This window comes from Nematolebias whitei, chromosome 3 (genome assembly GCF_014905685.2).
Source record: "Nematolebias whitei isolate Nwh7 chromosome 3, NemWhi1, whole genome shotgun sequence".
Taxonomy (NCBI): Eukaryota; Metazoa; Chordata; class Actinopteri; order Cyprinodontiformes; family Rivulidae; genus Nematolebias; species Nematolebias whitei.
The window spans coordinates 40,592,959-40,609,542 of record NC_056500.1 but is presented as its reverse complement, the minus strand read 5'-3'; the positions used below and the strand labels follow the sequence as shown (position 1 = coordinate 40,609,542).

Sequence of the window (16,584 nt, the reverse complement as noted above, 5' to 3'; positions counted from 1 at the left end):
TTGGACGATCTGCTCTTATTAGCTTGGTCCAGATAGGAAGCAGTCGCACAGACCAAAACGCTAGTGTTACACCTGCTAAACCTGGGGTTTTCTGTAAACTGGGAAAAAAGTTTTGATCGTCCGTCCCAGATGATTGTTTATTTGGAAGTGGAGCTAAACTCAAGCACAATGAGAGCCCATTTATCACAACTGAGAGCTGAAGCTCGGTCAGCTCAGCTCCGCCGTGTCAAACTCTGCAGCATAGTGACAGTCTGCCTGTCATGCGACTCCTGGGATGATGTCAGCGGCCCACTTTGTGGTTCCACTGGGCCTACTTCACATGAGACACCTTCAGAGATGGTTCGCCCGCCTGCGCATAGATCCTGTGCGCCAGAAGAGGTAGATTATCTTTGTGCCCCCCTCCATGAGAACCGATCTGAATCACTGGGGAAACCCCCTCATTCTGTCAGAGGGAGTTCCCATCAATAGACCTATGTCACACGTCTCAGTTTTCACAGATGCATTCCTGTCAAGTTGGGAGGAATGTGTCTGTCCCAGGCAGTGGGAGCACAGTGGCTGGACCACATGTCGCTTCACATAAATGTGCTAGAATGTTTTCAACGTCTGAAACATGACTCAGCATTTTGCCCCCCTGCTACGGGATCAGTATGTTCTGATCCACACAGACAACAAAGTGACGGCAGCTTACATAAACCGTGAGGGAGGCGTGCGCTCATCCCAACTGTTACACGTTACAAAACAGCTCTTGTGTTGAGCACACAAAAACCTGCTTTCCATCAGAGCAGTGTACATTCCCAGCGTCCTGAACAGGGGAGCGGATATCATGTCGAGGGGCGGTCCCCGCCACAGAAACTGGAGCCTCCATCCCGAGCTGATCTCTCGGATTTGGAGCAGGTTCGGCTGAGCAGCAGTGGATCTGTCCGCCACACGGGAGAACGCCCAGTGTCAATTATGGTTCTCACTGAGCCCACGAGACGACCCACCGTTAGGAGTGGACGCCTTCGCTCATAGCCTGTGGCCAAAAATGCTCCTTTATGCGCTTATATCAAAGTGGACAGCTTTTCAGCGCTGGTGCACGGAAAAAGGTGTAGAGGCCATCTCATGTCCATTAGGTGGCATGCTATCCTTTCTACAGCAGCTGATGGACAGAAATCTAGCGTTCAGCACAATTAAGACTTATGCTGCAGCTATTTCTTCCTGTCACGAGGGCTTTGGTGACAGAACAGTTTTTAATCACCCGCTAGTGAAGCGTTTCCTGAAAGGTGTACGGAGACATAGACTGGTGTCACGCCCACTTGCTCCACAGTGGGACCTAACGATGGTTCTACGCGCTCTGATCAAAGCTCCTTTTGAGCCTTTAGATCAGGTTTCACTTAAATTCCTGTCACTTAAAACAGCCCTGCTGCTGGCTTTGACATCAGCAAAGAGAGTGAGTGATTTATCTGTGCTCTTTGCTGCCCCGTCATGCCTCAGGATTCAAGCTGATGACAGCTCAGCTGCACTGAGACCTAACGCAGCTTTCATACCAAAACATCACAAGCTCATTTAAATCAAGAATAATAACCTTGGAGGGGTTTTATCCTCCTCCTCACAATTCAGAGGAGGAAGCATGATCTTACTTCCTCTGTCCCGTGCACACGCTTGCATGTTATATAGCACGCACGGCCCCACTGCGTTACTATCAGCATCTGTTTGTGCATTACAGGGATACCTCTGCAGGTCGCCCTTTATCCACTCAGCGCCTCTCACACTGGCTGTGTGAGGCTATTTCTGAAGTTTACAGAGCATCAGGACTGGACCCTCCAGAGAATATCAGAGCTCATTCCACCAGAGGGACTTCATCCTCTACAGCTTTGCGTGGAGGGATGAGAGTGGAGGACATTTGTATGGCGGCCGCTTGGTCATTGCCTTGTTCATTTATTCGCTTCTATCTATGTGATGTCTATGCCTTCTCCATGACTCATTCTGTTCTCAGCGTTCTAACAAAATGATTTTTACTTGTTTCATGGAATTTCATTTTAAGCTCACATCTGACTGCATGCAATTACAATGTGAGACATTTATTATCAGTCACAAGTTCATGACTGCTGTTTTTATTGTTACTAATCAGTTCATGACTACTGTTACCAATTAGTTCATTTGGCTACTTATCAGTTTATTTTGTTATTTATCAGTTCACATTGAAGAGCTGTTGACCTGTTCTGTTCATTGTTACACAGTTACAATTCATAACCTCTGTTTTTACCATTCTCAGCAGCAGGACTGCGTTTCAGCCGTCCCTTTTTCCCCATCGGAGACCTTTTCTCTCCGGTGCGCTCCTGTGCATGGAACGCGTAATTACACAGCACGTAATTACACACACAGAAGGCTGAGTGATGAAATTTTTTTGGTGCAAGCGGGCACTTCATATTGTGTCTGAATGGACCCAGTGAGGCATAGACTACATCCTGCTTCGCCTTTAAACCACTAGCGATAGCCTTAAAGGGCGAAGCCTATATGAAATAAAACGTTGGTTACGTACTGTAACCCCAGATTCTATGAGTATAGGCGCAGCCCTTTAAGCTCTGGGCCTCACTGGTTCCTAAATGGCTGAAGAAAAAAGCTATTTGGGAGCCGATTACCTGGTCTCACCGGAATTTAAGTTTTCAGTGTTGCGCTGAGCGCCAAGGGATAAACCCACTAGCGATTGCCTTAAAGGGCTGCACCTATACTCATAGAATCTGGGGTTACAGTACGTAACCAATGATTATGTGGGGTGGGCAGGTGTCTTTATGCAGCTAACAACCTCAAACAGGTGTTTCTAATTTAGAATAATAAGTAGAGTGGAGGTGGACTTTGTAGAGGCGGACTAACAGGTCTTTGAGGGCCAGAATTGTTGCTGATTGGCAGGTGTTCAAATACTTATTTGCAGCAGTTACACACAAATAAATTATTAAAAAATCATACATAGTCATTTCCGGATTTTTTTATTTTTTTTAGATTATGTCTCTCACGGTGGACATGCACCTAAGTTGAATATTTCAGACCCCTCCATGCAGGGCCAGAGTGGGACTCATTTTCAGCCCTGGAGTTTCAGCCTCAGAGTGGCCCACTTTAGATCATGACCTATTACTATTAAAATCATATAATTTTAAGCTTACATCAGGGGTGATTCTAGAATCTGCCCTTTAGGGGTGCTTTTAGGCACCAGTGCTGACAATGGCTCTTGGCTTGAACAATGTGGAGACCATTGGCGTCACTGGTGGGGGGGTCTGGGGGTCCTCCCCCAGAAAATTTTGAATAAAGTAGATGCCATTTCCTGCATTCTGGTGTAGTTTAACAGGCTGTTTAACATTTAGTTTTGCCTACATAAGTAACACTTGATTCAATAACTATTTTAGAGTTAATGGCACAACAAGAAGTAGCCTGACCAACAGCTCTCCTTGTGTGAATAGAGCACACTCCGCTTCTCTCATGCATCCTAGCCAGTTGTAGGGTCAAGAGACAAACATATAACATTAGCACAGTATGAACAACATTCAGGAATTGTTTCTATAAGAACATTATCAAATATTTTACATGAACGGTAAGATTGCTTCACCTACGAGGAAATGTAAAGTTTGGTATGAACACCAGCATCCTCACCAACTTTTATAGGTGAACCATTGAGAGCCTGGTGACAGGCTGCATCACAGGGTGGTATGGGAACTGCACCAGTCAGAGCCGGAAAGCTCTACAGAGGGTGGTGCAAACATCAGAGGACATCGCTGGTAGCAGTCTCCACACCATCCAGAACATCTACCACAGCTGATGTCTACATAAAGCATGCCGCATCATTAAGGACCACACCCACCAAGCACAAGGATTCTTCCATTTACTACTCTCAGGAAGACGATACAGCAGTCTGCCATCGCACACGAAAAGACTCACAGACTCAATGACAGTTATCCACAAGCTGTCAGATTACTGAACTCTCAATAAATAAAACTGAACAACTGGCAATAACTTTGCACCAAGCCATATCTGTGACAACAAATATGATTATTATTAGCTTGTGACACCTAATATTTTATTGCTAATGCATTATATGGCTGTATTATGTATGTATCTACCTTACCATCATAATTCATCTCCATGTTACTCACTACCTGTGCAATAATCTGTCACACAACCTGTGTAGTTTATGTTAGTTATATGCAGTATACATCATGTGAATTTAAGCTTATATTACTACCTTGAAATACTTATTCATACAAATTAACCCTACTTGCACCATTATATTCTACCATGTTATTTACTATTTTTTTCTTTAGGACCTTGTAAATATTGTATTTACTTTTTCACTTTTTGGTACTTTATTTTGTACCCTTATTGAATGCTTTAGTATTTCTTGTTTGTTTCTTCGTTTTAGTGAGTCAAATCAGTTCTTCTCATCCTGACTATTTTATTGCACTGTTAACCTTGTGTTAACCTGCATATGACAAATAAACATAACCTGAATTAAGCATTAACCATTAATTTAACCATTAAACATACAATGTAATTATGACAGAAAATGGAGGATTTACCTGCAGTTACTTTTGTAGAGATGAACATGTGGTAGCTACTTCCTGTTTATAATTTGTGATCAGCTGATGGGGTCGGTCCCTGGCTTTTTACATGTTTTCCAAACTCCGTTTAATTTTTGAAAATGAATAAACTATATCCCACCCTATAAACAAACGTTCAGGGTAACACGTGATAATAATATAATAACAGTACCTCTTCTTGAACGGTCATCATTTGTTATGAGGTGGTTGAATCTCTAGCTCATCATCATCAGGGCAGGGTTTTAAATCTGTGCTCCAGGGCTTGTTGACAATCAGTTTGAGCTTTTTCATAAAGTGCTGGTACAACTTTTTGGCTGAAGTGTTGACGTGATGGGATGTCGTAGCTGAGTTCAATAACTTTAAAGTTGGTGCATCAACAACAGAAAATGGATGTAGATCCATAGCTTTAAAAACTCCTACATCTTGTGTTATTGCTTTGGACCAATCGGAATTATAATAATAAATATGAAATATAATAGGAAGAGACGTGGGTACCCCTTCCCATGGGCTCACCACCTGTGGGAGGGGCCAAAGGGGTCGGGTGCAATGTGGGATGGGTGGTGGCCGAGGGCAGGGATCTTGGTGGTCTGATCCTCGGCTACACAAGCTGGCTATTGGAACGTGAAATGTCACCTCTCTGGTGGGGAAGGAGCCTGAGCTGGTGTGTGAGGTTGAGAGGTTCCCGCTAGAAATAGTCGGACTCACCTCTGCGCATGGCTCTGGCTCTGGAACCAGTTTCCTTGAGAGGGGTTTGACACTCTTCCACTCTGGAGTTGCCCCTGGTGAGAGGCACCGAGCAAGAGTCGGCATACTTGTTGCCCCCCATCTTGGTGCCTGTACGTTGGGGTTCACCCCGGTGAATGAGACAGTAGCCTCCCTCCACCTATGTGTGGGGGGATGGGTTCTGACTATCGTTTGTGCTTATGTGCCAAATGGCAATTCAGATTACCCACCCTTTTTGGAGTCATTGGAGGGGATACTGGAGAGTGTGCCTCCTGGGGATTCCCTTGTTCTGCTGGGGGACTTCAATGCTCACGTGGGCAATGACAGTGAGACCTGGAGGGGTGTGGTTGGGAGGAATGACCCCCTGATCTGAACCCGAGTGGTGTTCTGTTATTGGACTTCTGTGCTCATCATCCATTGTCCATAACGAACATCATGTTCAAGCATAAGGGTGTCCATATGTTCTCTTAGCACCAGGACACCCCAGGTCGCAATTCGATGATTGATTTTGTTGTCGCCTTATCTGATCTGCGGCCGCATGTCTTGGACACTTGGGTGAAGAGAGAGGGGCAGAGCTGTCCACTGACCACTACCTGGTGGTGAGTTGGCTCCGATGGTGGGGGAGGATGTCGGTCAGACCTGGCAGGCCCAAACGTATTGTGAGGGTTTGCTGGAAACGTCTGGCAGAGTCTCCTGTGAGACGGAGCTTTAACTCCCACCTCCGGGAGAACTTTGAACATGTTCCGGGCGAGGGTCACCAAGCACAAAAAACGCCAGCACGTCAGCATTAGACCAAGGTGTTGTCAATATTGTTTTTAAAGTTTTTAAAATAGGTCCAGACGCTGCTCCGGTCCGAGAAATTGCAAATGGCAGATCAATGTTTTGAAAAGTTTCTGGCAGATCCAGTGACTCCGCCCCCGACCAATCAGTGACAGACAGTATTCTGACGTCTCTTTTCCATACCTACTCAGCCTGGTCAGAACCACAAAGTCAACAGGGACAGGTTCTACGTACCGTTACTAATGGAAAACCCTAGGAACCTGGCTGAGTCGGGCCGTACCATTACTAATGGAAAAGGGGCAATACTCTGAATGTTTTGGTCGTAGTATTTGCCCAAAACAGCCACAACGCTGTCATTTCTCAACATAAGATCCTCATTTTATTTATAAACTCAAGCAAAACTGGCAGCAGATGAAATAAGGAATGCAAGGCCTTTAAATATAAAACTATTTTTATTTTATATCAGCAAAGACTTTTGTGCCAAAACTCACACACTGCGAACCAGAGGTAGAACTCAAATCACTCTTTAGAGAAGGTGGGTCATGACAGACTCGGTACCACTCGGTATGAAACCGAGCTGATTAAAGAGAGGTTCTGTTTGCAGCTGCCTTTTTCTGCTGATGTTGCAGCACAAATATTTGTTCTGATGTTCATACGGGAAACAAGCAAACTCTGCAAAAAGCAGAACTCCTTTGCTCAGTGAAAGCTCCACACATCCTGAACACACGACACATTGAATGTGTGTGTGTGCGTGTGTGTGTTTCTCACAGTTGTTCCGCAGTGCTGAACTAATCCAGCAGCTGTGGGGTTACAAGACTTCACTTCAGTTGAGTTTGAGCTGAACCAAGCAGTGTGTGGATCAAATGGCCATCTTTGACTCAGCTACAACGCATGTGATCATCAGTAAACAAGACCAAACGTTACATTTTGTCTATTTCTGCTCCCCCTTTTCACTTCCAAACAATCCAGAGAGCCTACAAGTCACAGGTGTTTGTTAGGAAGATTGAAGATACATTATGTAACAGCTCAACAATTAATCTCTCCAAAGGAAAGATATAAAAGATGAAGTTCAGTATGAGGTAAACTCAAATATTAAAAAACTGTACAATGTGGACAGGTGGTTGGGTAAAAACTTGCTGTTGTATTCTAAATATGCAGGAAAACCATTTTGCCAATGCATTTAATCACCTTTCCTTTTGTCGACACCGCCTCATTACAAAATCATATATAAACCATATGTTCACACTGTATGAGAACTTTAAGAGTAAACCAGAGAAATTGCAGTAATTGTGAAAATGCAACGTAATTGCGTATTGCTGAATGATTCATGCAGAAAGCTGCTGAAGAAGCTTAAAACACGCTGAAAATGTTTAGTCGAGAAACTGTTAAGGCAAGTTGAATTTGAACAGCTGGCATTTGATGAAAACAGGAAAATAAAGAAAGAGCACATAAAGCTGAAATTAACTGAAAAATATCCAAAAAGCTGATCTCATTAGAAAAGTAACAGAAAAGGGGCATTAAAAATTGAAATTATTTTTAAAAAGGCACAAATGGCAGAAAACAGCAACAATAAAAGCAGAAAAAGGGCTATAATTAACAGGGGAAAAAAAAAACTAAAATGTAGCTGAATTCAGCAGAAAACACCTTAAAGAATCATAAAAAACTGAAATTTGCAGAACAATGCTGAAAAATTAACAAATAAGCAACTATAAAAGATCTGAAAATACCTGTAAAAAGCAGCAAAAAAGCTGAAAGGAAACTGAAATTAGCACAAAGAGACTAAAAAAGCCAAACCAGAACAAAAGCTGAAATGAAAAGTAAAAGGCTGTGAACAGCACAAAGAAGGATGTGGAAAGAGCTTTATTTAATCAAATAAAATGAATGGCCAAAAATGTTAACATCTTTCAAAAAGTAAAATTAACCCAAATACTAAAAGTTAGAGCAGGAATGTCATGAATGAGCTGAACATTCTTATACTGTATATGAATTGTTGACATGGCACAAAATTTGCAGAACAAGTTAGATGCCGAGAAATGCACGGACGAAAAACGGATCTTAAATGTGTGAATGATTTACAAGCAATTTCACAGTTTTTCTTTTGTCATTTTACCCCACCACCATAAATAATGAGTGACCATGTCATAACCTGAGTCTGTGTATTTGTGTCTGTCTTTGTCTGTCTCTAAGCAAAATACCTCATGAACACCTGGACACATTGTATTGAAGCATAGTAATTGGGTGTACATCTACATCTGATTAAACTTTGGAGTCAGAACCTAGTTTAAGATGGCTGTCAAAGCTAATCTACCTTAACAAACACAAATGGCTATATCACAGTACGTTTTACAGATATTGATCTGGTAGTAGCTGAGAGTCATTCTTAACAAAATTTTAATGCTAACATATTCCATGATCCTTTGCAGATGATGATCAGACCTGACCTGATATTCAAGAAATGGAACTTAATTATCCCCCTTCACAAAGCGGGGAAGCAAGTGGAACTACCCTCCGTCAGGCTGTCCTTCCAATGAGTCAGTCCGTCCATCTGTCAGTTCGCAGATGTTGTGAGCATGATAACAGAAAACAATAAGAGAGGAACGGACTTCCATTTTGGTGTGTGGCTACATTTAGGTGTAAGTAGGATTCATTTAAAATTTGGGTTGCCACATCAAAATCCAAGATGGCTGCCTTCTTCCATCCATCCATCCATCCACAGCCTAAAGAGGAGACGCGGGTCCCCCTTCCCATGGGCTCACCACCTGTGGGAGGGGCCAAAGGGGTCGGGTGCAATGTGGGATGGGTGGTGGCCGAGGGACGGGACCCTGGTGGTCTGATCCTCAGCTACACAAGCTGGCTATTGGGACATGGAATGTCACCTCTCTGGTAGGGAAGGAGCCTGAGCAGGTGTGTGAGGTTGAGGGGTTCCGGCTAGAAATAGTCGGACTCACCTCTAAGCATGGCTCTGGCTCTGGAACCGGTTTCCTTGAGAGGGGTTGGGCACTATTGCACTCTGGAGTTGCCCCTGGTGAGAGGCACCAAGCAGGATTGGGCATACTTGGTGCCCCCCATCTTGGTGCCTGTACGTTGGAGTTCACCCCGGTGAACGAGAGGATAGCTTCCCTCTGCCTACGTGTGGGGGGATGGGTTCTGACTGTTGTTTGTTCTTATGCGCCAAACAGCAGCTCAGATAACCCACCCTTTTTGGAGTCCTTGGAGGGGATACTGGAGAGTGTGCCTCCTGGGGACTCCTTTGTTCTGATGGGGGACTTCAATGCTCACGTGGGAAATGACAGTGAGACCTGGAGGGGTGTGGTTGGGAGGAACGGCTCACCTGATCTGAAATCGAGTGGTGTTCTGTTACTGGACTTCTGTGCCTGTCATGGATTATCCATAACGAACACCATGTTCAGGCATAAGGGTGTCCATATGTGCTCTTGGCACCAGGACACCCTAGGTCGCAATTCGATGATTGACTTTGCTGTCGTCTCACCTGATCTGGGGCCGCATGTCTTCGACACTCGGGTGAAGAGAGGGGCGGAGCTGTCCACTGACCAGTACCTGGTGGTGAGTTAGCTCCGATGGTGGGGAAAGATCTCGGTCAGACCTGGCAGACCCAAACATTTCGTGAGGATCTGCTGGAAACATCTGGCAGAGTCTCCTGTGAGACGGAGCTTTAACTCCCACCTCTTCAGAGCTTTGAACACATTCCGGGGGAAGTGGGGGACATTAAGCCCGAGTGGGCCATGTTCCACGCCTCTATTGGCGAGGCGGCTTATCAGAGCTGTGGCCGCAAGGTTGTCGGTGCCTGTCGCAGCGGCAGTGAGTGATGTTGTCAGGCTGAAGAAGGAGTCCTATCGGGCCTTTTTGGCCTATGGGACCCCGGAAGCAGCTGATGGGTACCGGCAGTCCAAGCGGCATGCGGCTCGGGTGGTTGCTGAGCCAAAAACTCGGGCATGGGAGGAGTTCGGAAAGGCCATCGAGAATGACTTCCATATGGTTTGGATGTGATTCTGATCCACCATCCAGCATCTCGTGGGGGAAAGCAGTACGCCACCAACACTATCTATAGTGGAGGTGGTTTGCTGCTGGCCAGGATGTCGTGGGTCAGTGGGCAAAATACTTTGAAGACCTCCTCAATCCCACCGGCACGTCTTCCACTGAGGAAGCATAGCCAGGGGACTTTGGGTCGGGCTCTCCAATCTCTGGTGCTTAGGTCACTGAGGTGGTTAAAAAGCTCCTCAGTGGCAGGGCCCCAGGGGTGGATGAGATTTGCCCAGAGTTCCTTAAAGCTCTGGTGGATGTTGTGGGGTTGTGTTGGCTTACACAACTCTGCAATATTGCGTGGACATTGGGAGAAGTTCCCCTGGGTTGGCAGACTGAGGTGGTGGACACCCTATTCAAAAAGGGGGACTGTAGAGTGTGCTCCAACTACATGGGGATCGCTCTCTTAAGCCTCCCTGGTAAGGTCTATCCGGGAGTTCTGAAGAGGAGGGTCCGTCGGATAGTCGAGCCTCGGATTCAGGAGGAGCAGTGTGGTTTTCGTCCTGGTCCTGGAACACTGGACCAGCTCTACACCCTCAACAGGGTCTTGGAGGGTGTGTGGGAGTTTGCCCAACCAGTCTACATGTGCTTTGTGGACTTTGAGAATGTGTTTGATTGTGTCCCTTGGGGAGCCCTGTAGTGGGTATTCCGGGAGAATGGGGTACCAGGCTCTTTGATACGGGCTGTTAGGTCCCTGTATGACCAGTGTCAGAGCTTGGTCCGCATTGCCGGCAGTAAGTCGGGCTCGTTCCCAGTGAGAGTTGGACTCCGCCAAAGTTGCCCTTTGTCACCGATTCTGTTCATAACTTTTATGGACAGAATTTCTAGGCGCAGCCAAGGTGTTGAGGGGATCCGTTTTGGTGGCCTTAGGATTGCTTCTCTGTTTTTTGCAGATGATGCAGTCCTATTGGCTTCATCAGGTCGTGATCTACAGCTTTCGCTGGAGTGGTTTGTGGCAGAGTGTGACACAGTGTAACTCCTACCCACTTGATGTTCACTTCCAGGCCATTTATCTTGAAAACTACAAACAGTGGCTGTTTTAATCCCTCAGCAACTGGGACATCGACATGCCGCTGGTATATTTATTTATTGTTGTTTAATATTTTTTGATGCTTTGATAAGTATCCTGTGAACAGAACGTGCACAGCAAGTAAAATAGCTACATTTTCAAGTCTGTATCATTTATGAGCATGTTTTGAGGAGGCAGTAAACCACTCTGAGGGGAAATACATGATTGTGTGATTTAATCTCAGCAGGGTGGTAAAATAGTGACCTCCTGTGAGTTTATCTGCTCAACAGAGGCTTAAATATATCAGAACACCTGTAGCTAAAAAAAAACACAAGCGTTACCCTTACATAATTGCACTCACATAACCTGTTATTTATCATCTTTTACTAAATGAAAGTAACATTACAAGCTCACAGAGAAAATTTAATACTAAGCATGCACTAACAGTGGAGGGGTTCATGTGCAACTCAGTTTTAATTTCTTTACTGCATTACAGTCATTTAGCAAAAATGTTATTATTTAATAGTAATAAACCCTTTTTAATTTTGTTTATGACAAACTGTCCTTTTTTCTGGGGACAGCTGGAAGGTGAAAAAGAAATGGGTTGATTCTGCAGTGAATTGAGGTCTCCTTCAAAATAAAATTCTGAACCGAACAAATCTGATATTTTCCCAGCAAATTGCACAGCGTGTTAAACCAAATTTTTAACTTAGGTCAGTTGAGCTTCATACTGTAAAGACAAGAGTCTTGACTGCCATCAGATAATCTTTCTTTACTGTAAAAAGCCACACAAACAACCTCATGTCTTTGCAATGACTTTGAAAGTTACTGACATTTTCTTTGGAAAAAGAATAATTTCCTTAAGACAGGTGAACGTGGCTGAGTGGTTAGAGCAGTCCTCCTCCAATGGGAGAGCTGGGGGTTCAATCCCACCAGCAGTCACATGCTGAGATTTCCCTGGTAAGACCCTCAACCCCTCATTGCCTCTGATGTGTGTCCCATAACCTAACACTATTGTCCTAACCCTAACCAGCCATCAGGTGAAAAGGAGGAACCCAGACCCAAACCAGTGGTCATTCCATATGTTGCAGGAATTTCAGAGAAACTGAGACATTTATTTTCTAAATATGACATCTCAGTGGTTTTTAAACCCCAAAATACATTAAAGACTGGTTCATCCCAAAGATCCAGTCCCCCAGCGCAAACAGAGTAATATTGTGCATGTTGTTCAGTGTCAGGAGGGCTGTGATCAGTCTTACATCCAGTGGCTGTTTAGTTTCCCCTGGGCCAAAAGGATGGCCCAGCACAGAAGATCAACATCATCAGGCCAGGACTCTGTGGTCTACACTCATCTCCAGGCCAGCGGTCACTCTTTCAGGGATGAAGATGTTCACAACCTTGATAGAGAAGAACGACGGTTTGAGAGAGGAGTGAAGGAGGCCATCTTGTGAAAAGCAACCATCCATCATTAAACAGGGGTGGAGGCCTTCGTGTTCAACTGTCCACCTCTTACAATGCTGTTATTGTTAGTATCACTCAGCCCCCTGTGAATAGCAAGTGGTCATCATTGTGTTAACCATCGGTCGTTAGGCTGATGGTCCTCCTTGATCATGTGAGCAGCTTGTCTGTCAGCAGCAAACTGGTTGATCCACTATGAGAAGGCTCTATTTATAAGACTGAGTTTGTTGCAGCTCCTCAGACTGAAGAAGTATTTTGGATAAAAGATGAAACATTTCAAGGAGAAGAATCCGTCCAGAGAAACTGACTGAATTGTTAGATGAGGTGCTACTGTTTCAAAATGTCAGAGTTGTGTTTAATTAAGTTTAAATCTGGTTAAGGACACATCATGTGATTCTCTTTTAGTATAAACTCTATATATCAGGGATGAAGATGTTCACATCCTTGATAGAGAGGAACGGTGGCTTGAGAGAGGAAAGGAGGTCATCTTTGTGAAACGAAACCATCCATCATTAAACGGGGTAGAGGCCTTCATGTTCATATACAGCATATTGTTATTATATATTATATATGTTCACTACAGGGGCCGAGATGGTGTAGAGGCAGGGCAGCCTGCTTGGGACCCGAAAGTCCCAGGTTCGATCCCCGGTCACTGCATACCTCGTGGTGTCTCTGGGCATTGCACCTTATCCCCAAAATGCCCCCCAAGCGCCCTCAATAGCTGCCCACTGCACCACCTGGTGGTGGATGGATTAAATGCAGAGACTAATTTCGCCATTGTGTGGAAATATACAGTGATGACAATGTGATGACATCATTATTATTATTATATGTTCATATATTATATTGTTCATATTTATTGAGTGAGTCCTAAAGTCCAAACCAGATAAAGGCTGAATCTCACTGAAAGGAGTCACACATTCAGAGCTGGATGATTTTCATAATGTTTGACATACAACTAGAGTTGCATTCGAGCCTAATAAATCTGGCCCAGACCGGACTGAGCCCGTAGGTTTTTTCCCCCCAAGCCCTACCTGGACCCAATTAGAGGGCCGAACCTGAAAAAACAAGCAAACAAACAAAAAAACTTTTTTTTTTTTTTTAATTAAGCTTTTATGTTTTTTTGTAAGCAAATCAGTTTGACATGATAGTTTTAAAAATGTAAAGAAAGTAAGATATAAAATTTATGTTTATTAACAAGTCACCAAATGGATATTAACATACAAAACAAATAACCTAAAAAATAAACTCTAAAGATAGGCTATTATACAGATGAACAAAAATATTTTTAGAGCAAAGTTATTTTGGAAAATTATAGAACAAGGCTATTTTAAAAGAACGCGCTGCTTGCGTCGGCTTTTGTAGATTCTGCTACTTCCTCCGCCGCAGAGAAGAGCAGGTGCGAGACACGTGCAGCCGGTGATCAGCTGATTCATCCATCCATCTGTCCATCCATCCATTATCTTTACCCGCTTCTTCCTTTTCGGGTAGCGGGGGTTGCTGGTGCCCATGTCCAGCAGTCACTGTGCAGAAGGTGAGGTCCACCCTGGACAGATCGCAAGTCCATTTCAACCAGCTAGTCAGCAGACGTGCGCGGCCAGTGACACGTGTTCATCTGAGCTAAACGCAACTTTTTACAACCTCTTTAAACTGGCCGGTCGGACTGACCTGCCTTCTCCTCAACAAGTAGATTAACACAATTTTATATTGTGCATTTAGTTTTATTTGTGCTGTATGATTAGTAAAACTGCATCAAAGCCCAAGTCCAGCCCGGCCCGCACGTTAATCACATTATAACGGCCCAGCCTGGCCCTAATCTGGGTCAGTCCGGGCCAGGTTTTGGGTTCGGGTTAGAAATGACAGCTATACACACAACTACTGACCCAGAACAAATAGATGAGGGATGATTTGGCAGATTGTATTTTACACTTTAAACTGTTTGTGCATCACTTATATCTACAATATTTTGGGGTCAAATTTGCTGCAACTAAAGCTAGTGAATAAGTAAAGTGTGGCTCTGTGAAGAGTTATGAACAATTATTATCTTACCTGCTGTAGATCGCTCTTTGAAAAATCTCGGTTTGGAGAAGTAGAGCTTTGGTCTGACTGAACTGATGAGCTAATGAATGGTTTGTTCAGGACCACAGAGGTTTGCTGCCATCTTCAATTAACTCCAGTTTTCAAAATTTAACGGCGGTTCATGCTAACACTCTTTAGTAAACCTTTAAAGCATCATTTTCACATTACACCGTTTTTTAGTAATTGTGTAATGCAAAACTGACAGTGGAGTTTAGGTTTTTAAAACACCATTCACACAAATCACTGTAATTGTTTAAAGAATATGAAATCCACTTTGGAAGTGGGTTAACCATATTAATGAGCTAACAACAGCTAGTTCAAGATCACCTTCCAAAGTAGATTTTGTCATCTTAACCAAATTTAGTTCAAATTTTCATGTCTGTAGCTTTTTACAACACTATTTTGCATTAAAGCCATTCTATTGTAGCCTTGGCCACTATAGCTTAATCTTTGCTATACATTTAAGCAATATAAAAACTAAAAAGCATAGTTTTCTCTAACGAAAGGGATGGTTTAATGTTATATACATTACTATTTTGATCACACTCTTCGACATTACACACAGTCTTAATGGACGAGTCCTACATACAGTACAAACATTGATTTTCCATTGGTTGGCCCTTGTTACTGACGTCTATCCTGCACATCAGGTACTGTTTATGTGGAGCATTTTATTTGTGCCGCAGAACCAGCTTGGATGCCTTCATGGTACCTGTTTGGTTTAATCAGAAATTGCTGTGTGTTCATTTTCATCCATTCATGTTCTTTCTTGTCTTTTTACTATATGGGATGCAGTTAATATTTGAATCTTGTAATATTTTCCTTGTTGGAAGTTGTGAAAATGTTATCTGATTTCTTTCTTAATAAAGATGAATGCAGCTGCAAAAATCTATGCACTGATATCAAAACCCAAGTTCAGCAGTCAGATGAAAAGAAGACAAAAGTAGCTTTTATAAAGACGTCTTATAAGAGGTTTTTATTTTACTTAAATTCTCGTTTTTCTAGATGCCTATCCTGTCTCAGAAGTGGTGTACGAGTGGACTCAGGGAGCAGCCAAGTCAGTGGTGGTGGCAGAAGAAGGCTCGCGACTCAATCAGTACCATCTGATCGGCCAGACAGCAGGAACAGAGAACATCTTCACCAGTCGAGGTACAGGGAAGCGACTCAGATTAGACTTCGCCACTTTCACAGCAGATGACCAATTCATCTCGAACACCGAAGGGTTGTTGTGCAATAAAGATAAGTTAATAAAGAACCAAGTAAAACAGGAACGACTAACATGTTATAGTTGAAGGGAAAAAAAGTGTATTTCAAATTTATTGAGATCTGCAGGTAACTGGAAAGTAAAAATAAATATGTACATAGACAAACACTTGCTGGTGGAGAATAATAATGACAGCACAACCATTTAAAGAAAAAATCTACAAACCTTTTTTTTTTTTTTATCATATTCAGCCAAGCTGGCAGGTTTTTGTTTCTCTTCAAAGTTTAGTTTACCCATTTATCACAACACATAATATCACACATACTACACAAACTAGTTCAATAAAAACAAGTTGTACGCACAAGTTATATTCAACATTGATTCAAAAATTAGCTTTAAGGATCGAGGTGCATTGCTCCCACTTAAACATGTCGCCCTTCACGACATGACCACTGATAATCATCAGAAAATGAATGAACGGATAAATGTTTTTCTACCGCCACTGCTTTTAAAATCAGACAGTTTGTTTTATTTTTACTTTATGATGACAAAGTCTACACAAAAATGCACTTTTGTGTCTTAGAAAAACTATAATCTAGATAACAACAAAAAAGGTTGAATCATGTCATCTGGACTTCGTTTTTTTGTTAAAAAGAAACGTTTCGCCCCTCATCGAAGAGGCTTCGTCAGTCTGAGGCCTAGCCATCTGGTATTACCCAGAA

The 16,584-nt window shown here is 43.3% G+C and overlaps 1 protein-coding gene across 1 annotated transcript in view; it reads left to right on the top strand.

Annotated features, from left to right (window-relative positions):
* LOC119408126 (gamma-aminobutyric acid receptor subunit alpha-5) overlaps positions 1 to 16,584 on the top strand; it is a 65,046-nt gene that overhangs the window by 27,411 nt on the left and 21,051 nt on the right. Inside the window, exon 6 of the mRNA XM_037674966.1 lies at positions 15,664 to 15,807. Coding sequence (XP_037530894.1) covers positions 15,664 to 15,807 — 144 coding nt within the window. The remainder of the gene's footprint in view (positions 1 to 15,663; positions 15,808 to 16,584) is intronic.